At 39.2% G+C, this 27,340-nt stretch overlaps 1 protein-coding gene across 4 annotated transcripts in view; it reads left to right on the top strand.

The window, feature by feature from the left end:
• ACSL3 (acyl-CoA synthetase long chain family member 3) overlaps positions 1–27,340 on the top strand; it is a 70,225-nt gene that overhangs the window by 13,626 nt on the left and 29,259 nt on the right. For 2 of the 4 annotated variants that reach the window (XM_005150214.3, XM_031049928.2), the window contains exons 2-3: positions 17,007–17,104; positions 21,711–22,132. In XM_005150214.3, coding sequence (XP_005150271.1) covers positions 21,782–22,132 — 351 coding nt within the window. In that variant the 5' untranslated portion in view covers positions 17,007–17,104; positions 21,711–21,781. Of the gene's footprint in view, positions 1–1,360; positions 1,494–1,531; positions 1,674–17,006; positions 17,105–21,710; positions 22,133–27,340 lie in introns of those variants that run through there. The other 2 variants (XM_034063616.1, XM_034063617.1) reach the window with 2 other exon arrangements.

The raw sequence follows: 27,340 nt of genomic DNA, 5'->3' as shown, positions 1-27,340 counted from the left end.
TCAAACTGTGCATAATTTTAACGTCAATCTCAAACCCTGAAGTTCCTGCAGCAGCTCTGGGTTTTAGTGCATTAACCCTAGCAGGCAGGAAGGGACAGAGGGGCACTTAGGGGCAGGGGCTGGCTCTGGTGCCTTCCCTCATGGCAGCCAGTGTCCTCCGGGCTCCCTGGGGCCCTCAGGCAAGTTGGCTGGCTCCTCAGGGGGAGCTCAGCAAGTTCTGTGCTCAACCAAAGTCACTTTGACCAGGAGACTTGTCAAAAAAATACCTATTAGGATGCATCAGGGCTCCAGCTGGGATCGGGTAACTGTATTCCTGCAGCCAGGGCAAAATCAACAGTCAGGACTGAGTCCATTTGTCCTGTGGAAAGAGATTTGGGGGTCTGTATTGATGGCAAGTCGAATATGAATCAACGGTGTGCCCTGGCAGCTAAAACAGCCAACCATGTCCTGGGGTGCATCAAACACAGCATTGCTAGCCGGTCAAGGGAGGTCATTGTCTCACTCTACACTGCACTGGATGCAGTTTTAGGCACCTCGATACAAGGACATCAGACTATCAGAGTGTGTCTAGAGAACAGCAAGAGATCTGCCTTGAGATATACCTCAAGGGTGACAGCAGAGGGGAAGGTACTGATCTCTCTCTCATGACCAGTGATAGGATGCAAGGAAACCGATGTAAGCTGTATCAGGGGAAGTTCAGACTGGACATTAGGAAAACATTCTTCACAGAGAGGGTGGTGCATTGCTGAATCGGGCTCCTCATGGAGCCTGTGGTCCTTGGCCATCATGGCACTAAGCCTGTCAAGGGTTCAACAAGCATCTGGATGATGTTCTTAATCACATAGCTTAGTGTCAGATAGCCCTGTGAAGAACAGGGTGTTGGACTCGATGATCCTTAGGAGTCTTTTCCAGCTTGAGATGTTCTGTGATTCTGTGATTCTATCTTACACTGTTGACACATGCTTTGCTTCAGGGGCTCCTCGCAAAGTAATGAAATTAACAGTGGATTAGAGGCAATTAAGAGCCGTTTTAATAGGGACAAGACACAAGACACCGAGATGCAGGTAGGAGGAGGAAGTGTAATGTCTGACTGCTGTTACCCCAAGACTCGCAATACCCTGCCCAACGGCTAAAGCCTCCCTATACCTCAGAGCTGCTGGCGCGCATGTGCAGGGTGGCACGGCACAGGGGGAGGGGCCTATCTAACCACGCCCCTCCCCGACAGTTGGTCCCGCGCCTTGGCCCCGCCCACCGCCGTGAGTGACCTGTAGTAACCCCGGGGAGAGCTGGCACTCCCCCACTTTTCCTCGTGAGCCCAGCCCCGCGCGCCACCCCGCTCCGACCAATGAGAAGGCGCCGTGCCGCATACGGAGCGAGGGCGCGCGGCGGCGAGCTGCCCAGCCCCGGCTCAGTGCAGACACTGGGGCTGCGCGGAGCGGCGCGGCTCGGGGGAGCACTCGGCCCGAACGTGGCGGCCTCCGGTCCTCGCACCAGTGAGTGGGGGGCTTTCGGGCACTGGGAGCGCGCCCAACCCCGCTGTGGCGGCACCACGCCGGGCCTCCAGGGCCGCCGCGGTACTGGAGCGGCCCGGTGTGAGGGGCGCGGCGGCAGCTGGCCTCGGTCTGGCGTGCGGTGAGGGGCGGCCTGGCTGCGCGCCGCCGGGTCCCCATGGGGTGAGTGTCCCGGCGGCCTCCTGCCTCAGCGAGGCGATGGCCGCTTTCGCAGGAGCTAGTGAGTACAGTAATCGGCGTTACCGGGCGTTTTGTTCTCCTGCGCTCCTTTGTATTTCGGCTTTTGCGTCCGAGGAGGTGGAGAAATCTCGGCGTGAGTCACGGAGCCGGCCGGGGTTAGGGGAGAGTGCGTACGGCCCGGCAGGTACCCGGGGCTGAGGGGACACACTGAACGCACCGTGTGCCGCCGCCGCATCAGTGCCCCAGATCTTGGGGAGTTGGTTCCGAAAGTGCATTTGCACGTAGTCTGTGGTCTTGCCGCGTAGCTTGTGGTGTGTGAGTGCGTGTAACATGAAACCGGCGGAGCTGAGGGAGGAGCGATCGGGGTTCCCTGTCGTGTGTAACTTTTTTCATTACGATTTCCAAGGACTTGGTGCTGGGTTTAGTGCCGAGGTACGTTCCCTTAGTGGGCGCGCTCGGGAAGGAGAGCGGAGGGACATTTCTTCAGTCGCAGTGCATGGGAAAGCTGCAAGCATTAAAAGATTGTTTCAGATAGTTCCGTAAACAGCATGAGTCTCAGCTCGTGAGACCCATACAAAATCTTTGGCAGATAAACAAACAGTAATCTTCAGAAAAAAAAAAACCTTAGCCATTTGAATAAAAATACTCGTAAGGTAGTTTATAAGCACTGCTATGGTACTTTGATTAACTTGTTGAAGAAATAACCCCCACAAAACAGGTAATAATTATGCTCAAGTAATATATAAATTTAAGAAATGAAAACTGCTGCATTTTGTTTCGAAGTACCAAATTCTAGAACACGGCTTTTAAGGGTAAGGGCACTCACCTTATTCAAAATATTTTAGGATATTCTAGAAGTCTTAAGGAATATTTGAGTTGACATGAAGTTTTTTTTTATTATATTGTTGAAGTATCATGTAAAGAGAAAGAACAAAATGAAACAAAAAGAAACTTAATGGAATTTTAGTCTTGTTATGTTCTGCTGTAAAAATAGCCTTTCTCCAGAGTGGACTTAGCATCTCATTGTGCAAAAATTCATTGTGGCATATGACTTTTTTATTTCCCTCTTTTCTCTGGGCTAAAAAGTAAAAGTCAGAAATGGCTGATAAGTTACCAGGTTTTAATTATGTCCTAAGAGGAAGATAAGCATCTGGGTGTGCTCGTTAAGACTTTATACTCTGAACTCTCTGCACCATTTAAAGAGCAAGCACATCTCATTGTGCTTGTCTGTCCTATGTGCATTGAAAGTTAAGGAAACGCATTGTTAACGCTGGGGATTCCATTTTGTCCTGTGCATTTATGCTTCAGGAATGGTTGAAGCTAAACATTGTGACTGTTCTTTGTAGTTGTTCAGCATGTTCGTTATTGTTAGTGCCTAGAAACAGGAGGTAGGTCCGGATTTCATGCTTTGTATATTCAGATTTCGATGTTTGGCTGACAAACCTGGATGAATCTGATGGATCTGTTGATCTATGTGATCAAAACGTCTGACAGCAAACTCAGTGTGTGGTATGTATCCAGTCCCTTTTGGCTGGTCAGGAAAGCTTACTAATGGAAACAGAATTCCTTGGCAAGAAACAAACCTACTGAATTTATTCTAAAATAGCCTGTTTGATTCTCAGCAAACTGTTACTTGAGTCTGAAAATTGTGCTATTTCCAAGTGTCCCATTCCAGTCAACACAATTGTGAAGGTAATAAACCTCAGCCTCAGTGTTATACTGTATAATTTCACAGTTGTGTATCTGTTGGTGCACTTTGATACTTTGAGAGAGATCTAGTGTACAGCTGTGGACAAGGGTAGGGTGTCCATATCTGTGCATCTGGAGTGCTCTGGGACTGTTAATATCCTGAAAAGAGACATCAGGCTGTTGTGTGTTGAATCTGGTTCCTCTTTTCAGAAATGCTGATGGGTAGTTCCTATCTTCCCTGTTCCATGTCTTGCTTAGAGGATCGTGATTATGTAAGACCACTGAGTAGAGCATGTTGGGATGAGTATGCTGATATGTGTGACTTTTTTCAGCTTGTGGCATGCTTATAAAACCATAATGCCTGTGAGAAATAATTTCTGTTCAGCCTGAAGCCTAAGAAAATTGGAATGGTATAATGGTATTTTCTTGAAAAATGATAGTCTCTGAAGAACTGGAGGAAATTTCTTCATGCTTGACTTAAAGCATGGTGTGCTCTCTGTGAACTTGTGAGCATTTGAGCCATTGATGACCTGTGCCCACATTTAGTGTTGATGTAGGGCTTTTATTCCTCTTTTGTGTAGATGGTTTGAGCCACAATCATACATAAGACCAAATTTTTTTTACCAGTGAATTGTTACGACATCTGGAGCAAAGCATCATATATGCTCAGGACAAAACATAGAACTATGGAGAAAGCTTTCTTATTCAAGGAGATCCAGCTATGAAGTAGATTTCCAGAAGGTAGCAGGGAGAATTCTGAATTGTTTAGAGATCTACATCTTCCTTCCAAATATATGTTCCAGTGTAAGAGTAACTAAGATCTGTCCTGACAAATCACTTGCTACTTGCTGCCATGGTGATAAAACCAAAGGAGTAATAAAGGCTGGTGCTGCAATGTTACCAGACCTTAAAGACTAAGGTCAGGTGGCCTGAATTCCAGTCAAGCCCCTTTTCTCAGTCTGTAGAAATCTAGGTGGTTTTGGACAGCAATTCGGAGAATTTATGTAAGACACTGAATGAGGAGCTGCCTGAAAGCCAGCTAATGAGAAATAAGAGACAGAAGGATTTATGTGGAATTTAGGCCATCTGAATATGGCCCTAAGATGCGACTTAGTAGTACTAAGTAAGGTGTATTAACACTAAGAAGACTTGGCTTCAATTTCTATCCATTTCATCTGCTGCTGACTACTGAGCAAATCTGCCATTTGAGCAGCTATTGAAGGGTGGGGGCTTCCTGGCTTTGTTTCTTGGCAGGAGTAACTCCTTGTCAGTAGCACAGCCTGGAGCCAGCCTGGTTGGGGGGCAGCCCTGCTGAGAAGGCCCTGGAGGTGGTGGTGGGCAGCAGTCTGAGCATGGGGCAGCCATGTGCTTGTATTAACAGGAGCACAGCCAGTAGGTCAACTGATTATCCCCTTCTGCTTGGCATTTACTAGACCACATCCAAGATACAGCATCCAGTTGTACTGCCCCCCAGGACAAGGGAAGGGTGAGATCGATGGAGAGCTACCAAGGTTATCTTGAGTTGTGAGTTTTTTTGCATTCTGAGGGGAGATGGAGGAACCATGCCTGTTGTTGAGCTTGGCAAAGAGGAGGCTTGGGGGGGGCCTTCCAGCACCTATGGGGAGGTTTTTAAGAGGGTGAAGCCAGGCTCTTCACAGTGGTGTGTGGTGGGAGCATAAGAAGTAGCAGGTGAACTGAAGTCAGAAAGGTCTATATCTATGAGGTGTTTTTCAACATGCGGTCAGTCAAGCAATGGGACTTAACTGCCCAGAGATGGGGTTCAGTCTCCTTCCAGGGAAGGTTTCAAAATTCAACTGGATAAAGCCCTGAGAAAGTAGGAGTGATCTCATGGGTGACCCTGCTTTGAGCTGGAGGGGAAACCAGAGGCCCGCTGAGGTCTTTTCCCTCTTGAGTTATCCTATGGCTCTAATGAGTTTCTGCCCACAGAGCAGTCGCAGTGGAGGTTTTTGAGACAGCTTATTTGGGACTGCATGTGGTCTGGCAGTGCGGGCTTACTCACCATACTTGAGGAATATAGCGAGCACTCAAGCCAATCTTAAGCTGCTCTCAAATGGCAGGGCTTTATTTGTTTAATAAAGACCAGTTAGTTGAACTGCTCTTCATTTTGAGATCCTGATCTGCATCAGGGCTTGCTGTGTAGTAAGGCCTGAAGGGCTGTCAAAGGTTTAAGTACTCTGATTTGAGGTACAGGTTGGAATCTAATGATTTTTGTTGAAGGAAGTCACCTGGACAAGGCCATGTCCTAATCTCACCTCCTGAATGGCTATTACTAAATTCTGGACCGTTGGAGAAGGGGGGAGGGTAGATGAAAAGTGCATTTCTCTGAAGGAAGCTCAAATATTATGCTCTATTACCTTGTAAATCAACTGGAGAAAAGTTGTTCAAAATTCAGAATGTTTTTAGAATCAGCCTGTTTCAATGCTAGCAACAGTCTTTACTGATTCTTGAGAAGGAATTAATCACACATGTGTCTTGTCATTCCTTATGTGAGCCTGCAGCTCACAGTAAATCAAGGTGCCGACTTAGTGTCTGTAATCCAGAGGAGGAGAAGGTGGCAATTTGTCATCATGTGTGCATTGGGAAGTTGTGTTTCCCTCAGTGTGCACGAGTCTTGTTAATTACAAAGATGTGCTAGTTAATTGCAACACCTGAAATGGGACAGGCTGGCTTCTCAGTTTTGTGGCTTTCCTGAAAAGCAGGGAAAATAGGATTACTGAAAATTGACTTAAAGATTTTCACTGTTGGTAGTGGAAAACAGCAATAAGAAACTGCAAGCCTTTTTCTATTTCAGTTAAAAATTGGAAACCTAGTGCTTTGGTTTTTTTAGGTACTGTGTAAATTTCATCCATACCCTGCTTATATCTTAGATGAAACCAGTATGAGACTTGGAAGGGGAAAATAGATAATAAAGATTAAAAGTAACTTGCTGAAGATTAAACATCAGAATAGCAGTAGTACTCTACTGCCAAATCCAGTTCCCCATCTATTTGCTGTGTTACATTACTGTCCATGTAGAACATTTTGTCCTCCTATGATAAACTCATAGGGGTACTGTGGCCTGAAAACTATATAAAACCAGTTTTTCTGCTGGTATGGAATGAATTTCATTCAGGCTGACTGCGGAGAACTGTGAGCCACCTTGACAATACACAGGAAGGTTTTGCGTGGGTTCTTTGCTTCTTGAAGAATACTTCAGAGCAGTTACGGCAGTATCATACGTTAGTGTGCATGATGGTATCAGGTTTGTTGAATTGGATATGCAGTATGATTTCTAACAACCAAAGCTTTAAGACTATATCAGAATATAGTCTGTGAGTCAGTGGAGCCTGCTCTGTGCTTGCTTCACCAAACCGTTATTAAAATCAAAGTTTATGGGCTGATTCTGTGAAAACCTGTGAAGAATGTGGAGAATGAAACATCTATGGTTATCTTGTAAAAGTTAGGTGTATGTGTAATTTGCTTTTGGTAAACGCAATGTCTGTAGTCTGTGTATCTGTAGTATGTGTGTATGGAGAAAAGGCAGAAGAGAACAGAAGAGGCAGGAGGTGGCAGCTTTGCAGGAGGCTTCAAGTGTAGGGAGATGCATCTACTTTTCTTTTGTCTGCAGATTTTGTAAGGATTTATATGCATCGCAATTGCTGTAGGAGAGAGAGGTAAGGCAACAGGCATAGGAGGGTGACAGTGGTCCCATTAATGTCTGGGCAGGGAGCTTGATTGCCTGTGTAGCAAAATGTGGGTTCAGTCTGTTCTGCAGCATAAAGTCCACAAACTACTGGGAAGGTTCTGTCACCAGGGCCTGTCACTTATTTATAGCTGTAGTTTAGTTGTTCTGATGGAGTATTGCTGCACTGTATTGTTCTAAGGAAGGTGTGAGTAATGAACTGATTTTTCTAATGGGCAGTTTGAGGTGCCTAGGAAGTATTTTCCAGTTCTGCAGTGCTGGTAAGTGTGTAGATTTTATTTCCTGTGTCCCTGTTGTCCTGCCTCTTGGGGCAGCAGGGAAGATCCTTGATGGAGATTTTTATCTAGTTCTCTTACAATCTACACTAATCTGATAATATCCAATACTTGGAAGAACAGGGTACAAACCCACTTCCCAATAAAGAGTAGCTAGTGTTTGTGTATCCTAGCCACAAAGTCAGGGTTACCAAGTGGGTGTAGGAAGGTGGTTTGAGGGTTTTTGATCAGGAACACTAAATAAAATGATCATTCATAAAGAAACTTCTGACAACTTTTGTTTTCAAAAATCTGTCACTCACCTATAAAGTTTTATATAACAACAAAAAAAAATCTGGCCACATCCTGTGTTATGTATTCACATTCACAGTTGCTGCCAGGTCCAGGGTGTTTCACATGCAATCACAGAATGCAAAGATCTGCTATCCTGACTTTCTCTGTGCATCTGTAAATGTGTATGCATCTGTAGATGTGTACACACCTAAGATAACGGAGTATGAGTACAGTGGTTGAATTTTTTTATATATTTATATATGCTTTATATATATATATATATATATAAAATACCATTAGCTTAATCTTCCATAATTCATTTTGGGATTCTTTTTTTAAATGCAAGATGTAATTGTTTGGGTTTTGAAATGATAGTGCCTTTCATTGTGAAACAGATTACATATGTTGTTTATATTTTTCTATAAAAATATTTAATAGTTTATTCTGGACTTCCAATTTGTCAATTTGTATTAATCTTATCTGACCATCTGTGTAACACAGGCAAGACAATTTTGCCTAAGAATAATTCACAGAACTCCTGAAAATGTGATTGGTAGCTTCCTGTTATAAAAAATGTCAGTGTTCTTGTTTTTAAAAGTTAATGCTGAGGAGTCTGCTCAGCTTGGTATGTCAGTGTCCTGTTTACATAATCACAGGCTAAGGGTGTGTTTGTTTTCCCTGAATAGAAAACCAAGGTTCCCTTCTGCCAAAACCTGCATCTACCCGCACAGCATTTGCATACTGTTTCTGAACTACTGACTTATATACTGTGAGGAGTTAGTTACCTCCTCACCTTCATACCCTCCAGTCCGTATCTGTGGGTACTGGATATTGCCCTCTGATTTTAGGGGTTGGAACTAGATGAAACTTCCAACCCAAAACAGCCTGCGATTTTCAACACCTGTGTTTGTATGCTTTCTTTTTGAGGGTGACACATAAAGACTTGGAGGCTTAGGATGCTTCTTTAATTCTTCACATAGATTATAATGGTGATATTAAGTGAGTCTTTGTTTTGCATTTGTTTTGTGTTACGGAGTTGTTGGGCATGTTCATAACTGATGGAGGAGGTAAGATTGTCATGATACTCTTACTTCTGAGGCTAGAAAATAGGATGATAACTCAAATGAGCAGAGTTGGGCATCTTTATGCTATACTTAAATAGATCCCAGTATTGGATTTTGAACAAAAGTGTAATTTCCCCAAGCAAAGTAGATATAAAATGTAGATAACATAGCTCTTTAGGAAAACAATGAATTTGAAGTATTTACTTCTTTTTTTGCTATTTTATTTCTTTTGAATTAGTGTTCTCCACTGTCCTGGAATTTCAGGGCAGGCAAGAGGAAAAAAAAAGCCTAATAAAGTGGTTTGCAGTAAACCAGTCTGCTAGTCTTTCTATAACTTAAGCTTTTGTGTGACACCCTGTGGGTCACCCCCCACTTTTTGAATGCAGAGAATGTCTGCCCATAAATACATGGAGGAGTGAGGGTGAAGCAGTAATGGCTGAAACCTGCTTCTGTGGTACCCTTCCCTGGAATTCGTAAAGTGCTTAGTTCAGGGGCTGTTTTGGCCAGCTTTGTTGCAAAGAACAGAATTGTGCATCTGTGGTAAAGCTCCTAAGTGGCTTGCAGGTGACATTCTTTTTGGTAACTTGGTGTTTATAGTGCCATGCTTACATCCATAAGAAACATATAAGTCCTGTTTCTACTGACTGACTGCATGCAGCATTCCTAGTGTCTTAAAAATCAGTTAAGTGTAGCTTGATCTTTTTTAAAATCTGGAGTTGAATAAGCCAGGTAATTTTTTAGTGTTACTTTCTGGAAGAATACTAGACAAAGGGCCATTTCTGTGTGTTGCACTACAATTTAGTTGTATTTGAACATATACCCAATCTTAAAACAGCTCAGGAGTCAAGGGCAGTCATCTGTAAAGGTGTCTGTGTTTCGGAGATGGGAATTCACAGATACCAATGTAAACAAGTCTAAGAAACAGAAATTAATAACTTGTGGCAGAAGTATGATTACTGAAAGTGTACTTGAAAATTGCTTAATCACAGAACTTTGAGCTAATTTAATTTCTCCCTTTCTATTTGTGCTCAGGAAAAGCTCCAGAAAGTATTTTCTGCATTTCTGTAGTTGCTGAGATGCGGTACTGCTTTGTTATGTCTTGCTTAGTCCTTGTGGAGGGGTTTGCTTCATGAGGTATGAAACAGCCATTGAGTCCTCTGCAGGTGTTGGCTTAAGGCAACGTTTCCAGGGGTTGCAATTCTTACAAATTGTGCTTCTGTTGCTTTTATGCTGCATTGTTTGGGGGGGGGGGTTCATTATATTGGGAGTGAATGTTACTAAACACTGAAGCATGCATGTGGGCTTGGGAGCAGTAAATAGTCTTCCCTGACAACGTGTAGTGGTCCTCTCTGAAGGACTTGTGACTTCAATTGCCAGCTAGCGGAGAGGGATTTCTCCTGTTCTGGAGGTGTAGTGACCAAGTGGAAGGTGAGGGGGGGAGAAAAACAGGTGTTCTGGTAGGAATTTGTTTTTTTTTTAATGAATCACCATAGATGACTGGGCACACTGTTGTTAAAAAAAAACCAACAAAACCCAAACCATCCCCTCCCAACCATTAAAAAAAGCCAACCCTCCCTCACCCCCTATCTCCCCCCCCCCCCAAAAAAAAACCAACCGAAAAAGCACCTAACAAAAAGACCCCACAATGCCCCCCCCAATCACAAAATAAAACAAAATAAACCACAAAACCACACTAAATCCAAGCAGCTATAACCTGAATATGCATTTATCCTTCAAAAGAAAAAAGTGTATTGAAAAGGTCAGCAGCTCAGCCTTTCAAATTAAGTTGTGAGATGTCCCTCTTTATCATTTTGATAGCTTTGATCATGTTGTGGATGTCCTTATTCGTTTGAAATGTATTGTGAAGTTTCTCTGGAAGGTGTGGTTCATCCAGATGATGTTTTTCTTGTGAGGAACTTCTCTAAAGACTCAGAATAAATCCTTTACATTTTCTTAAATCTATGTCATCTTCTTGTTCTCTCAGATTTGCTTTGTTGCCTGAGTTTATTCATCTGCTGCTTTTTCTTAAAGAGGTTCTGGCTTAAGGTTATTCCTAATTAAAGCCCATCATAAAAAAGAAATGCTACACAAAGAAGGCAGAGGCAATACAAATACATGGGTTTACCACATTTTGAAGCTGGCTACCTGGTATTTTTTTTAAAAAAAAGGAGTACATGATAATGAATAAAAATTTTTCCGTCACACTACATGAACCCCAGTTCATCTAAAAGTAAATGAGTACATTTTTATATCTAGCTTCTGCTGGAGGAAAAAAAAAAACCCAAAACAACAGAAGAACTTCACTGCTAAAAATTTCTGATGGTTGTTAATGTTACTTTGGTCTGGTCTGACAAATACATGACTAGAATGCAGCACACAACCAGTTTAAATACATGACAACAGAACATCTATTTCTGGTTTGATTACCAAGAAACAAACAAATTAGACCTGTTGACTCGTTAGCATTTCAGATTTCCCAGAAATTTGAGAACTGTATTACTAAGGCTGAATTTTGTAGCAGGACATGGTACATCAAACTGTTTTTTCCTTCCATTCAGACTGAAAGCAGAGTCTGCCTCCCAGTGGAAGTAGTTGTGAGGATTGTCCTAAACAATTGGAAAATTATTGTGGGACTTTGGAGAGTGATAAACTGGCAGCCATAACTGGCTATTACCCACTTCTTCAGTAGCCAGAGGTTGAGGGTAATGATGAAGCATGTGGTTTATTTTTATGCAGGCTTTTTTTCATACTGTGTGTACAGTGGTACTGGTGGTGTCCTTCAGGTGCTCTCATGTTTAATTTGTATCTGTGGTTTAAAGATCTAGCAATATTCTTGGGAAATTGGTGGGTTTGTGTCTCTTTGACAGTTAATTTACAGATACAAAAATTTATCGGAGGCCTTTTCCAGTAGTAGGGTACTTTATCCATTAATTTCTTTGTTTCTCTGATATAAATGTGAAAACAATTTTAGTTTGGCATTAAATACATCTCCTAAATGCTCTAGTAACTGCTTATGAGAAGGAAGTGAAGCAATCTATTAACAATATCTGATAAGTCAAAGTGCCTGAAACTAAGACACTTGTTTGCCACGAAGCAGTATTATATAGTGGGAAGAAAATGAGGCAAAAGATGTAGCAGCACTGGATTGTATTCCTCACATAGCCATTGCTTTGTTAAATTACTTCAAAAAATTATCACAACATTTTCCTCTCTGTATTAGTAATAATAGTGATGTAAACTTCTTGAAAAGTACTTTCAGGTTTGCTGACAAGTCTTTACCTTAGAGCTGTGTTTTATTACTCTTATTAATAGAAAATGTATTAATCAGTCCATTAATCAGTTTTATACAAATTAAAAAAATCCCAACAACTTATTTTCCTCACATAGATTTTAAGGTATTTTGAGAATAGGAAACTTTTTAGAGTTCAAAATTGCAATGGGGTCTGCATTTTCAGCTGATTTTATTATCTTGGAAGGATATTTGTGTTGTACATAAGGTAGCTTTAGGAATGGCTGTTGAAATATTGCTCCTGAATTAGTGCAGAACCTATTTTGATTTAGTTGTACGTTTAATCTGTAGTAAAGGTTTATTTTCAGTTTGTAGCCCATGCAGTCAGACTGTGGATTGAAAGCCCCATAGTTCTGAGTTTGGGTTTGTTTGACTGGTTGGTCGTTTTTTTGTTTGTTTTGTTGGTTGTTACAAAGAAAGCAGTCTACTTTTGTGATTGTCACTTTAGTTTTCAGGTAATCATAAATATTACTGTGCATGTTTCTGTAGAAAGTAGAGAACAGATTTACAAATGAAAGTCTCCTCTCCTGCAACATGCAGTGATATTTCATACAGGTGGGCATGGAACAATGTAGAAGAGGTTGATGGCAAATCACAATAATTACCTTTGTAACTGAATGCACCAAGGATCCACTTAAGAGAAAGCACAGATATTTGCCCTCAAGAAATGTCAACAGCTTCTCTGTAATTTAGTTCTGAGTTTACCACATTTGTCTCCCTGTTCTCTGCCACCACTAGGTGTGACTTTTTTCCCTTCTTGGTGTAAATGGGCCTACTAAGAAGAAAAGGTTGATGTTTTGCTAACTTTTCTAGGTAATAAAAGTATTTCCTTGGTCTCCAGATTTAATTAATGTAGTAGAAAGTCCTTTCCCCAAGGTAAAGGACTAATTTGGTTCATGCCGTTCCTACTGTTGCAGTATCTTGGTGTCTAACAAGTATGTAATAATGTATTTGATGTAAAAGCGGGCCTTCTGGCTGCCTCCTGAGGAAACAGGAGTGTCATTTTACAAATGTAGTGTTGAAACGTAAAGGTCATAAATTAAACCCCTTTGTATTTATAGGAATCTTTAATATCCTGCATTCAAAGTTCAAAAGTATTTAGGCAGTAGCACTTGAAACCACCAAAAAAAAATTAAGTAGTGAACAGAAGGTTAATCCTCCAGATCACAGCTCTTCTGATCCCACAGTGTACTGGTGATGACCAAGTCACAAGATGTTTTTTGTATTGGTCTGTGTTGATCTGGGTTGTCTGGCAGCCAAGTGGAGGTTTGTTTTACAGCATGACTGCCAGGCTCCTTACCTTTCCTCCTCCAACTGTGTATTTCCTCTTGTCCATGGCATTAATTCCTGGCAATTCATGGTTACCCATGTTTGAGATAGCAGAAAAATAACTTATTTTGTAATGCTAATTTTCTGTTGATTTAGGTGTCTGCAGTGACTCCCCTGGGCTCAAGTAAATGCCAAAATTGATACAAAGGAAAATCCACCCTTCTGTCCTGAGAAGGAGAGGGTTTAAACTGGATCAGCGAGCTAATCTGACTCATTCCTAGCCACACAGGCACTTGTGTTGGTACAATGCAGGGAAAGAGCTGGATTATGTTTTGGAAATGAACAGCCTGTTTTTATTAGCAGCCAAGTGTTAAATCTGCTTGAGCCATACTGAAACCATACCCACAGGCTGTGCACTTCACTCAGTGGCTGTCCCAGTGGTCTGTTCAACACTTGCCTTGGAAATTGTTTTGATCTAGGTGATGGTGTCTTTCCTGGTGGTCTCTGTATGCCCTCATGTATTTTTTCAGAAACACACTTGTGCACAGAAGTGCCTAATCTGCCATCAGGACTAAAGTTCAGTTTGGATTTGCTTATGCTTGAAGCCTTGTGGAGGACAAATTCTGTGAGCAGGAGTGGATTGCTGAGGTGGCTCCAGCCATCTGCCTGCATGTGTCTGTGACCTCCATCAGAGTAACTGGAAGTGATATCAAAAGCTTAATAAAATTAAATTCATAGTAGCTTCTCTAAGAACAGATGATTTCTTAATAGTTCAGATAATAAGCATTTTTGTATGCTCTGATATGCACTCTGTCAAGCACCAGTGAACTTTTTAACAGAGGAGCTCCAAGAAGGAAGTCCTGCCACAGGATGGATAAGCTGGCCTACAGCAAAACTAAGCACTAATGGAGGACATGGTGAGCACCAACTCATTGACCACCAACTCAAGAAACCCTCTGACCCAAAGAGAAGTAGAGATTCAGCATGCAGACTAAATAACATAAGTGAGAGTTACTTAAGAAATTGGAAACTCAGAGTTTATGTGACTTGTAATCAATGAAGGCTGATGTTTTTGCTATCTAAAATGTATAAATAGTGTAAATTTTGACAGCTGGAGAGCTAGGCATTTGTAGGTTACCACCAAGCTCCCTACTTTGTGCAAACTAGAATAAAAGAGTAGGAATACTTTTACTTGGTATGTTAATTGGCACTGCCCATTGGGTACCAAGTCTGCATTTAGGATGACAGAAGCATTTAAAGAGCCTGAGTATTCACTCAAGGTTCTGCCAGACATGGTCACAGTGAGAGGCTATAGCGTAATCCAAAAAAGTTATCTCAAAATTACCGTAGATGTGCTTGCAGAGAGTAGTTATTTTCCCCAGAAAATATATCCAGAAAAATCTGTGTCTTTTTGAGAGAATAACTCTAAACAGTAGTATTTTTGGTCTCCCACAATACCTCTGTCTGTGCAAGCTGATAGCAGTTCACAGTATGTAGTGGTGAGGAGAGCAGTGTCCAGGGAGACACACATTATCTTGTGTTCAGGATTTGGAGTGAGAAATCAAGGACTGTGGATGACATGGGAATTAATTTCATTCTGTGTCTGCTTGCTTGAAGAAGTTTTGTGACTACCTCTGGGTTAGTGTAGGTCAGACTGTGACAGCCATGCAGTCCTGTTCACCTAGATCTTTCTTTAGCAGAGGCTATTTAATAAATGTAACATGCCCTGTGTGGTCAGGTGGAGCTGTTGAGGAAGCTACTGCTGCTAGGTTTGTTTCCAGTAGGTAGTGGTAACCAAAGGATTCATGCACCAAGCATATTTTTTCCTCACTATTGCAAGCGGATGTCCTTTTGGACAGAGCTGCAGCTCAGTTCCTAACTTGCCACAGTAGAGGTGGTTCATTTTGGAACAGGTTTTCAGGTCTGCCTGGTGATGGGTTTTGTGGATGCTTGATGAGAGGCATGTGGAAGTTCTCCCTGTCTCCCTTGCTCTAGAAGTGGTGCTGAGACCCAGGCAGCAGGGTAAGGAGGCTGGAAAACAAGCAATCATTTGCATTTGCATGGAAACCACTGGGCCTGGGAGAGAGAGAACCACCAGGATGGCTTGGAGAGAGCTGAACCCTGGGATGTGAGCAGTCAGTCCCAGGGCAGCAGCTCTCTGGGGATACAGGAGGCAATGAGGAAAAGAGGCTTGCTTTAGAAAGCAGTGGGTGATGTGTGTGAGCCAGGAGCCTGAGGTGGGTGCTTGTGCTCACTCTGCTGTCACTTCAAATTTGGGAAAATGCTGGGCACTAACTCTTCCCTGGGACCCAGGGCATCCATTTCCACCATTCCCTAGGGCTTGTTGGGATTTCTGTCCTGTTTCAGGAAATGTGTGAAAGCAATTCTGTTGTAGCTGTGAGGAGCATCTGTTTTCAAATGTAACTATGTCTTAAACCCATATTGCAAAGCAAATCTTCTGCTTAGATGGGTATACATTTAGGACTGTTCTCAGTGCCGTTCATTACCTCAGGCTCCACTTTATAGGCACTTCCTTGTGAAGCATAGGCTATTGCATCTGCACATTTAGTTTTCTATTTTTATATAGATGAGTACATGAGTATTTATAAAGGAATAATAGTAATTTGTTTAATATCTTTTATTAAGGAAAAGCTTGCTTGCTGAATGTTTTCACTTAGAGCTCTTAATAGTGAATTCCAGGTGTAATAAAAACCCTGTTTGTGTTGTTAATGTTTTTGTTAGCGTTCATTTAATGTTTACATCTGGACTTAAAAAGTAAACTAGTAGAGGCTAATTTCAGATACAGTGAACTTTCTCTATTATGGACTTCGTTATATTGACTTGAGTACTCAGATTATTTTTTATAATGAAAGTGTGAGGCAATACATGAGGATACTTTTATTTTGTCCGATAAAGCCTAACCTTATAAATAACCTTTTTATCCTTTCCATGAATGTTAACAAATCAGTTTCTTTTTACAAGATTTGCTGATAAGAAAAATCTAATGTGTGTTCCTGCAACTGTAAATTGTGTGGTTTATTTTTGTTATCCCCTCCCCCCCCCCCCCCTTGTTTGAGTTAGGTTTTAAGTAGTATGTGTGAAATGATAGAAGTGGAGAAATGAGGCTAACTTCAAGCAGCAGGTAGTCCACTGACTCTTTTCTGGAAAAGATTATCTGTGTAAGAACTAAGTAATTTTGTAAATAATAATGTTTGCAGACAAGTAATAGGTACAAAGTATTTTAAATATGAATTGCTGACACATGTTTTTAAGACTTCTTTCTGGAATGAGCTATAAATAAAACCTTGGTGTATAACAGAGCAAAGTCGATCAATGTAATGATTACTATTTCATATAGACTTTTAATAAAGTTTCCAGGAGTATTTATTAGGCTGAAATGCATTCTTTGTGTAGCTAGATACACAAAGATAGGTACACAGATGGTAGAACCAGAGTTAAACTGAAAAACAACGGGGAGTTAGTCAAGGAGACAAGAAGCATGAGCTACTGAATTTAACTAGTGCTCTTCCAACTACGTTGATTATCCTGGACTTGAACATGAGCCACGACTGTGTTGTGTGTTACAGTTGGTCTTCTTTTAATTTAGATGTAGTAGACCTAGACTCTCAGAAATGATAGAGTGAAGTATTAGATGAGTAAAAGGTTTTATTTATTCACTATAAAAGACAAGTGAAAAGAATTCAGGATGTGTTTTATAATTGCAACATTTAATGGGGATTTTCCATCTTTCAGATTTCACGCAGTTGCCTGTGACAGCTCCTGTTGTGGAAACTGAGACATCTGGTATCAACTGTTGCACCTGTACCTGCCACAATGAGAAGCTGCATAAGGTTTCTTTTTCTTCTTAATTCGTGCTTTTACTGTAGAGATTATTATAAGAAGGTCAATTAGTAAACACATTCCTTTAAGGATTTTTTTTTCTTATTTAACAAAAGTTTTCTTCTAAAACTACAGGATATAACAGTATTAGTGTAAGTAGTGTATGAGGCCAAATCCCTGATTATGTATTGAGTGGGATGGGTCCTGAAAACTGCCGGTTTACTTCTCCAGACTTTATGAATGAGTGTGCTGGTTGCTGCTTCTCTTTGATGTTGAAAAAAGTGAAAGATTTTACCTTGTGGTCTTACTCTGTCCCATTTGAGTGCTTCATGAAACAGAATTGCATGTAAACTGAACAGCTGTTATATGTGTGCAGAAACATTTGCTTGCACATTTCTTCTGTAAGTTGTATTCTTGCATAAATTAGCAGCTCTTGCCTCCAGGATTTAACCTGCCAGCCTTTCATGCATTGCTAGTTGGGATTTGAACACCAATTCTGCAAACCCCAGGGGGATTGTGTGAAACCAGAATGGATGCATGTTCTGTAGGAACCTCAGTATTTGCAGTGACTTTGTTGCAGTGTCATAGTCCACTAGTTATGAAAATGGGTTGAGATCTGTTGTCCTCTGCTTGCTATTCGCTGCCCCACAATGAGGGGTTCATTTTCTTTTTATGGTTGAAAGCAGTCATGGACTTCCAAAATTAATGAGGTGACCACAAATTGTATTTCAGTGAAATTTTAATTCCCACAATAGTATTTCACTAAGTCTTTCAGAGTTTTGTGGGTTTTTTTTTGCTTGTTTACTTGATAATTTTTAAAAGGAAGAATTTTAAACAGCAAATAGTGCACCCTTTTCAAATTTCCTACAACCTTGAAAATTTCCCTAAAACTTTAAATTTTCTGATTAGTTCTGCAAATTTATTAATATTTATTTTCATTTTGAGCTTTTAAAATACCATACACTAAAGGTTCAAAATAGCATTTTTAGAGAAAAATTTGTGTACAAACATTATCTTAATAAAACCAAATATGTTTTACGATGTTGTTAAAACTGGGATTTTCTTGAAGCTTAATTGACCCTTTACTTCAAACAAGCAAACAGCCCTAAAAAAGCAACCACCAAAACCTTCAAAACTGACTCATATTCAGCTGCATTGGTTTTGCTTGCAGAAAAAGGTAATTTGTCTTACTGCCAGCATGTCAGCATCAAGTTAGGGTGAAGCTTTGCTTCTATATTGCCACCAAGGAACTTCCTTTGTGCTGTGGTTCAGCTCTCCTCGGAGCCGTCAACCTACAAAGACACTGGAGTGCATCCTTCTAATGAAAATACTAGGATACACTTTTCTTGCTTGTTCAAAAAGCGATTGTACTTTTCCAGATTACAGTAGTAATTACAATGTTAATTACAGTTAGTTACAAGCATAGATGGTCTGTAAATGTCAGTTTGAAATCAGTTGCCAAATTGTTAGACACTGGCACAGGCATACTCTTGCCAAAGTTTGGTACTTCCTAGTTACAAGATTTTAAAACGAGAAAAATTGAGGCTTAATTGGCCTTTAAGGCAAGAAACTGGATTTGCAAATGGTACTTTATCCTAAAAAAAAAATTGGTTTAAGTGAAAAACTATTTTTGTGTTAATTTTTAAAAGGAACTGTGTGAAATAGATGACTTTCAACAGCTTCACTTTACTGAGGCAGAAAGTGAAATAATTAGCAATTTATTTAGAGTAACAGATACACATCAGAGTTCTAAAGCTAGATGCATACTTTTCTAAGCCAGAGTGACATTCCAAACTATTTCCCCTTACTCTGTTGTGTTGGAGTGTTCCTTAGACCCTTTCTAGTGATGCAGTCTTTATGGAATGGTGGACATAGCATAATTATGATCTGCAGTTCAGAGCAAGCAGAACATTTGGGGGTTCTGTGGGAGGCTTCAGGAAAGCCAGAACAGAGACCTTGACACGAGACCTTGGTGTGGTTGTTTTAGAAATGGTGGGAAAGCTTGCTCTTTCCTTCTGAAGTAGGAACAACTTCTGTTGGGATAGCAGCTTCTCATTTGATTTTGTAGCTATTCTAGAATGGCTCAGTGCCTCTCAAACGTTATGGAACCCAGAGGGAGTACTTTTGAACAGGCTCCACTGTTTGTCAGACAGGGAATTTCTTTGGAGAAAGTTTTCAAAAATGTATTAAATCAGTTGCCTTAATTTTTGCTTGTAACAGTGTTTGGTTAAATTATGTTTTTACTTTGTAGGCACAGAAATTTTTTCACCTTTATAAGGAGAAAAAAAGTGCCCCCACCCCTGAATCTGGCCTGACAAAATTATAATATAGTTTTCTGAAAAATTGGTAAAATTTTGTTGCTTGAACTCTGGATTCAGTTTTAAAATATCATGTTCTATGCTGCTATCAACAACAGCATAATTTTTCTGACTGCGGTAACTTACTGCCTGGCACATGATTATTTCCATTAAGCATCTTTCAGTGACAGCTTAAGAACCTAAGTCTATTCAAATGATTACTGAATTTGCCCTTTAGCCTATTTGTTTGTTGTTGTTGTTGCTGTTTTGCTTATTTGTTCTAAATTTGTCATAGCTTTTTGTCCTTGTGAAAATTAAAATATAAACACTTCCCTTCTTTAAGTTTTAAATCAGTTTTACCCCTGTGCTGTTTTATCCAGTAAGCCTTCACTGTGAAGAGCTCTTATCCTTTATTTGAATATTCTGTAAAGTACCCAGAGACATGTAGACTTTGATGTCACTTGGTTCTCTCAAACTGCCTCTAACAATGTTGTGTTATTGATGAGGTTACAGCAGTTTGTTAGAGAAGAAGTTGGTGGTAAAATCATTTTGGAGTTTAAAAAAATTTTATACTTTAGGGAGATATATCTCCTGATTCAGAGATATAGAATTAATTCCATTCTACAAATGAAGGATATCAGATTGATCAGTTCCCAAAAGGACCTACAAATCTAATATCCATAAAGCAAGGTTTCTTTTCATTGCTACTGAAGGATCTTAAATAATTTAAAAATTACTTTTTCAACTAAAATTTCTTTTTATTAGGGTTTTCGAAGAGTCAATGGATGTAAGACATCAGTAAAGAAGAATATGCTATTGCCATTGTATTTTATGAATAAAAATTTACTTACTTTAGAAAGAATTGTCAAAGTTATGCATGTCTCACATCATTAGTTGCTTGGTTTATGGTATAGCTTTTCATACAGTTGCATCATAGTGATATGATAATGATAGGACAAGGGGTAATGGCTTTAAACTGAAGAGGGTAGGTTTTAGATAAGATATTAGGAAGAAAGACTTTGAGGGTGGTTGGTGAGACAGTGGAACAGGTTTCCCAGAGAAGCTGTGGATGCTCCATCCCTGGCAGTGTTCAAGGCCAGGTTGGATGGGGCTTTGGGCATCTTGGTCTAGTGGAAGCTGTCCCCCCCCCATAGTAGGGGGATTGGAACCAGGTGATCTTTCAAGTTCCTTTCCAACCCATTCTATGAGTCTACAGTTCTATGACAGGAGGAACAACTCAACCATTCTTATTTAGAAGGCTGCAATACCTACTCATACTGTCATTTCTTTGGACACAGCATAAATACAGAACCACAAACATAGAAATGACATGTTCGTATGCATTTATCTGAAAATGTTGTGTGATCATACAATTTAAAAGATTCTTTCCAGCCACATCATAATACCTACATGCATATCTTCACTAGCAGTCTTTATGACATTTGAATGTAAATCATCAACCTTCATATGGCTGTAAGAACAAAAGTAATGCTAACACTCTGTACATGAGAGCCCAAACCAGCAAGTGTGTTGAAATTTCCAAAGATCATACAGACTGGGGCACCTGCATGAAAGAAGGAAACACTAACTTTCCTCCATGAAAGCCTGTATGTGACAGAACTTTGCTGGTTCTTTTATTGCTAGGGACTTCTCATCTGTCCTACACTTGTAGTTCAAGTACCAGTATGCAGTGGACATGCTTATTATGTAAATACATGACAAAAGTTAACTAATACTTAGTAAATACTGGAAAATAGCTTGGAAGTATTCCCCAAATCCTAGCAACAGCATTATGAAGACAACAGTAACTTCTTCCAAGACCCCTATGATGCCAAGATACTCAGTTCAACTTTTTTTTTTTTTAATAAGCCTTATTTATCCTATCAAACACTGCAGTGATGGAACTTTCTAATGTATTCTGCTGTGGAGTCAAGAAATTATGCCATCTATCTAAAAGATTTTTTAAAAAATCAAAATAAAATCTTTATGGAAAACAAGGACACTTGTCATAATGGCTGACTATGAATTTCTGCAGTGGTGAGTGACCCAGCAGTTATAAGTATTAGTGTTCTGCACATAAAAGCAGAATGAACTGTAAATGCAATTTACACTTCACTCAGAAAAAATGTGTTATTGTAGACTCATATAAAAGTTTGGGTTGGAAGAGACGTTAAAGATCTTCTGTCAGTGCCTTGTTTCATTGTGTTAAGACTGCCAGCCTAATTTCTTCATGAAAAAGACCTCTTCAGATACTGGTTGTAAGAATACATTTGAAAGTAAGCCACCTGCTGACAGCTGACATTCTCTCTTCTCTTTTCAGATCTTTTCAGATCCCTGTCTAATTGGCCCATGCTTCTGAATTCTTCCTTGTAACCTTTGCAAGCAGACAAAATGAAGTTGAAGCATGACATCAACCCTATTCTTCTACAGTTTATAAACTTTGTAATTTTGGTGTACACCTTTGTAACATACATTCCATGGTACATATTTTCAGGGTCAAGGCAGGCTATAGCAAAAGCCAAGCAGGTTAAAGCTAAGCCTGTGAATAACAAGCCTGGGGCTGCGTACAGATCTGTTAACAGTCTACATTGCTTAGCTTCAGTTTTATATCCTGGGTGTGATACACTTGACAAAGTTTTTAAATATGCTAAAACTAAATTTAAGGACAGAAAGCTCTTGGGAACACGTGAGATCCTAAAAGAGGAAGATGAAATCCAGCCATCAGGAAAAGTTTTTAAAAAGGTAGGTGGTTTTTGCAGACTGCCTTCAAGAATTATTTTCAAAGTGTGTTTACTTTCTCTTGCAATGCTTCTAGTCTAGTAAAGTGCATCTGGGCTAAAAAACAAGTTTCTCTACTTAAGAGTATGTAGTGATAACAAGAGTTAAGTTACCTAATTCCCAGCCTTTCATTACTTGACATTTAAATCAGATCTAAACGTTTTTGCACACATGAGTAGATATCTTTTTTTTTGGTATGATTTCAGACAAAGAAAAAATGCAAATGTGTTTTAGGTATTTGGTTATACTGTTCAGTTGATGACATAACTGGCTTTAAAGTTTTCCTTCTGGGTGAATGAAAAAACAAGTCTCCCTTTGTGTTATTCTGAACTATAATCAGATAAATATAGAAAAGTTACTAGATATATATACTCAGATGTGCCTTTCCAGTAAATTTAATTGTAATTTAATGTTTTACTGTTCTGCCCCGTGAAATTTTTGTTTGGAAAAGGGTTGCACAGACTTTAATTGAGAGAGTTGTTTTTCTTTTCTCTTACAATCTCCTTTAAGATGAATTAGTACTCTGCTACCATGGTATGTGCAGGAGATATAATTTCAATGTAAAACTCCATTGTTTCACAGGACTGATTTTCTTTTTTTTTTTTTCAATCTTAAATTCAGGCCTGTATTGCCAGTTGCAGTTTTGCGACTTTAAAATCTTTTAAATTTGGTCAGAGGCATTTGAAAATGCCTGAAGAAGCAAGTCAAGATACCATTAACAGGATACATGTAGATGTGCAGATGTGTGCTAAAGGTCTACATTTCTGTATTGGAATTTAACTATATGCTCTAAACCCAATTTTTAGTTAAGATTAGTTTTCCTGCAGCAGAAAAAATTAATCTCTTCATATAATAAAGGATTCATTCAGTACTGCTAGTTTAAATTCTAATATGGGAATAGAATTTGGTAATACTGCAGTATATGGTGAGGCTAGTTCTGTTAAAGTCTTTATAGAAGGTTTAATTGTTAGTGAAACTTGCTCCCAACTATGGAGTTTAATTTTCAGTATGAAGGAAATGCTGTGAGAAATAGGTACATGTAATCTTTCTTGATGGATGCTTTGCTGTTTTATTGCCCTATACAGAAACAAAGTTCATGTTGTATAAAGTGTGCTTCTGAGCACAAATCAGCATTTTGGCTGCTTGTGATCTGCTCTGTGTTTTTTAAACATAATTAGTAATGTAAGTCTTAAGAACTTAGGAGTTTTAGCCTTTCTATTATGCAAGCAGAGTGTTTTGAGTATTGGAAAGCTGCAGAATGTTGCTGTGACCTACTTAAACTACTTTGTTTCTAAGTATTTAGATTTAGAAATTACCTAAGTTAGATAATTTTGTCTAAGCTTGTCAAAACAGTTTGTTATGGTTGATTGCTGTACTTGCCCTCATATTTTGTTACAAGTTGTAGCATTATCATGTAAGTCTACTTTTAATTTTTTTTTCTGTTAAGGAATACAGTGTTTCTTAATATCTCATAACATGTTCTAGCAAGTCGGGAAAATGAGAAAGTTTTATGAGATACCTTATTGATTCTAAATGTCAAGGTTCTTTCCCTGTGATTTTTGTCTTTCGTGCCATGCATCTTTTTATTGCCCGTTTTCTTCTACTAATGACAACTTATTGGGATATAATTGCTACAACTTTTCAAAAATGTGCACAACAATTTTAGATCTTAGATCTAATACCTAGAATTTCAATGCTGTGCAGGAGTTGCAAAATTTATTCAATATTTTTTCCCTTTCAAAAATTAAACATGGTGGGAATGATCAATGCATTTTTCTGAGGTCATCTGTGAGTCAGGGCAGATCTGAACGTAGATCTATGTACTGAGTTACATTACCTATTAGAAGATGTGTCTCTGTGCAAATTGCTATGGGCTAAATTAGCCTAATTAATGATTCATTAATAGAGTAAATATGTATCTCAAGTAAAATATTCAGCTTCTATTCTTAGGAAAGCTAAATGTGCTCATGCTTCTAGCTAAAATTATTTAAAGTGAGATACTGAACATCTTTTAGAATAGTTACTACATGACTTTATTCTGAGAACAGTGATATCCCATTATTCTGTAATTTCTTGAAATTTTGTGATACTGTAGTGTTCAAAAGATTTATTGCTTTGTAATTGCCAAAGTAGCAGAACTTCATGAATGTTAAAATACACATACTTGCTTCTGCTCACTGTGTTTTATATTATTTCATATGTAGTTAGCTTTTCCTGTTTCCTTCTGTAGTCTACGTAATTTACTACTAATCATAAAATATGCACTAAAGTCAGGATAAAATAATGTTGAAAATAATTTGGAGATTAAGCTATACTTAATTGAAAAAATAAGCAGAGCTTAAACTTTATGATGTCCAAAAGAGAAACTTTTTTCTGATGGTTAATTATTTCATGTCATCTTAAAAGCAAGAACATGACAATATAAACTGTAATTATGTATGTTGTATGTTGGTGTGTGGATTTTTGTGGGTTTTTTTTTGGTGGTATAGCTGTTTTGAGGATTGGTTGGTTGGTATGTTTTAAAACCAGAAAAATTCTGTTCTTGTAGCCGAGAACAGAATTAACGTGAACATAATTATAAGACATAGTAGGGAAAACAATGGTTTTGGTAAGGGAAATAAATCTGTGTAAATCTTATGAGACTAACATGAAACAGGAAACATATGGGCAAACACTTGGGCATTTAGAACATTACTCATTATAGCTGATACTGAAACTTACAGGAGGTTGCAAGAAGGTTCTTGCCATGACAAATGGTTGAGCAATAGAAGAGTAGCTTATGATGTTGAAAAACACATGATGCTATGTAAATAATATTTTAGAAGTGTTCAGCTGCAATCCATGTTTTTATGTGAAAAAGGCAAAGAATTAGATATTTTCAAATAACCTCAATTGTATTATTTTTAATATACTTTCTGCAAGGAAATGTATTTAATTCATGATCACTGATTTCCAAATTGTGAAGTCAAGGTTCTTCAAGCCTTTTAAACTGCTTCCAGGAAGAACTTGAAAAGTAATTGGAGTCAGCTAGTTCAATGACTCTACACATGCCCTCAGCTTTTTGAGACTATTTTATGACACCTTCATGCTAAAAATTTGGATGTGGTTGCCCTAAACTCAAGACTAAATAAACGTTTACTGTGTAACAAGTGTTCAGTCTCTATCCTTCGCTGGATTTCCAAATGCTAATACAGTGCTGGTATTCATAGTATTTTCCAAGGTGTTATATAAGCAACTCAAATATCTTTAGGAACTTGCAGTTGAAGTATGCTTAAAAGTGGGTGCACTAGAGGGCAGTGTTTTCCTGTTTAATGTAGCGTTTTGAAGTAAGCGTTTGGAGGTCTCCTGATTCAGTGTTTGAGTTTCTGTGTCTGATTAATCAGTTCTCAATAATCTTGAGTTCTTTAGCCATCCCAAGAACTCTGAGTTGCGTTCTTTACATGCGTAAGTAGTTATCTAGCAGAAATAAGTTCTGAGAGTCACAAAATTAAGTGTGCGTGAATGTTTAAAAGATTATGGCACTTGACATCAGTCGTAACAGCTGTTTACAGTAGAAAACATGCATTGGAAAATATTAGCAAAAGCTACTGAGGGAAGGGCTAAGGAGATGGATTTGGAGGTATACTCAAACATAAAAAAGGATGAGAGAAACCATAACCAGCTCTGTGTCCTACTAAAGAAGCATAGAGATAAATGCAAAAGAAAGGGTCATATGGACGTAAGCAGTATATTAATATGTCATAGGAAGGGGACTAGAGAGGAACTGTTAGGCATGGGGAGGGAGGGAACATAGAAATTTAAATGTATTGAAGGCAGTAGGAAAAATGAATATCAAAAGAGCTGCATTGAAAAAGGTCTTCTTGTGTATTTTCACATATTAGTGATCTTCATAAATATATTTCTATATATAGAAAAATAACTAGAACAGTGCCATACTTCCTGTGGATTTTCTAACCTTTACAGAAAGTAAAGCACCAGTAAGGCCTTTTTCCATTCCTTTATATCAAATGTGCTTAAGCAATCAGGATAAATTATTTAACAGAATAAAAAAAGGAAAAAAGGCAGAATCACAAGTGTTATTCAGAGAGATCAGTTCTTGACCCTTCAGTGATTTATTATTCCAACCTTCGTGAGTAACATTGTGAATGGTGAAAATTCCAAAACCTTATTTACTGACTGGTAAATTTCTCAGAAATGGTAACAGGAATCTACTTGTATTTCTTGGCTGAATTATTTGAGAGCACTGTTCCTGAGGCCATGCTGTAGGTAGAGAATAATGGTGGAAAGGGTGTCACCCGTTCACTGCTATAAATTGTTTTCAACTGATGAGCTTGTCGGGAATTGCCAGGTTTGCCAAAAATACTATACTTGGACCCAAACTGGAATTCTAATTTGAAATTAGTAAAATTTGGATGGACAGGAAGAGGTACAGTGTTTTCTTTGGAAGCAGTAGAAGTTTTCCAAACCAGAAATATCTTTATGTAATGAAACTGAAAGGAACTCACAGGTCCTTCTCTTTGTGGGGGCTGTAGCTGTGAGCCCCAGTCATGGTGTCAGCCCTCTGCCCTGCTCCGCAGCAGATGTGATCAGGCAGCAGTTCTGCTCTGATTCTGTCACTGGTTACAGCAAAGAAATTCAGTGTGAGCTTTCTTCTCCAGTAAGGTTTTTGGCTCTGGAACAGCCTGTTTGCCAATGAAGGTGAGCTGCTGTGAATAAAATGGGAAACCTGAGCAGATATTTGTGTGAGAAATGTTTTGTTTTCTGATAGAATCACTAAGTATTGCTATTGTTGGCAAGTATTATATTTTTTTTTAAAACTCTATTTTCCCATGAAAACATTTATGAATTTTCCAAGCAGCTGCACATACACCTATCATCAGTTAAGAAAGGTTTGTCCTGCTAGACATGTAGGTTAAAGAGAAATATTCAGCAAGGCTGTAGTAGGTACATCTCAGTTGCCCAATGCAAACTTCAGCAGTTTGAAAATGCTTTAGGGAAAGGAATCTATTAGATGTTATTTTTCTGTTGGAGGTTGAGAGGTTTTTAAATCCATTGTGTTAAGGAAGTGGATGTGGAAGTACAGACTCATTAAAAATGCAGTTACATGCCAAAAAGCTGTTAGATTTTACAGCCCACAAGTTTGAAATTTAGTTAAAGTTGATAAATGAAATG

Source organism: Melopsittacus undulatus, chromosome 6 (assembly GCF_012275295.1).
Source record: "Melopsittacus undulatus isolate bMelUnd1 chromosome 6, bMelUnd1.mat.Z, whole genome shotgun sequence".
Classification (NCBI taxonomy): Eukaryota; Metazoa; Chordata; class Aves; order Psittaciformes; family Psittaculidae; genus Melopsittacus; species Melopsittacus undulatus.
The sequence above is the reverse complement of the archived record's forward strand: the minus strand, read 5'-3'. Positions and strand labels throughout refer to the sequence as shown.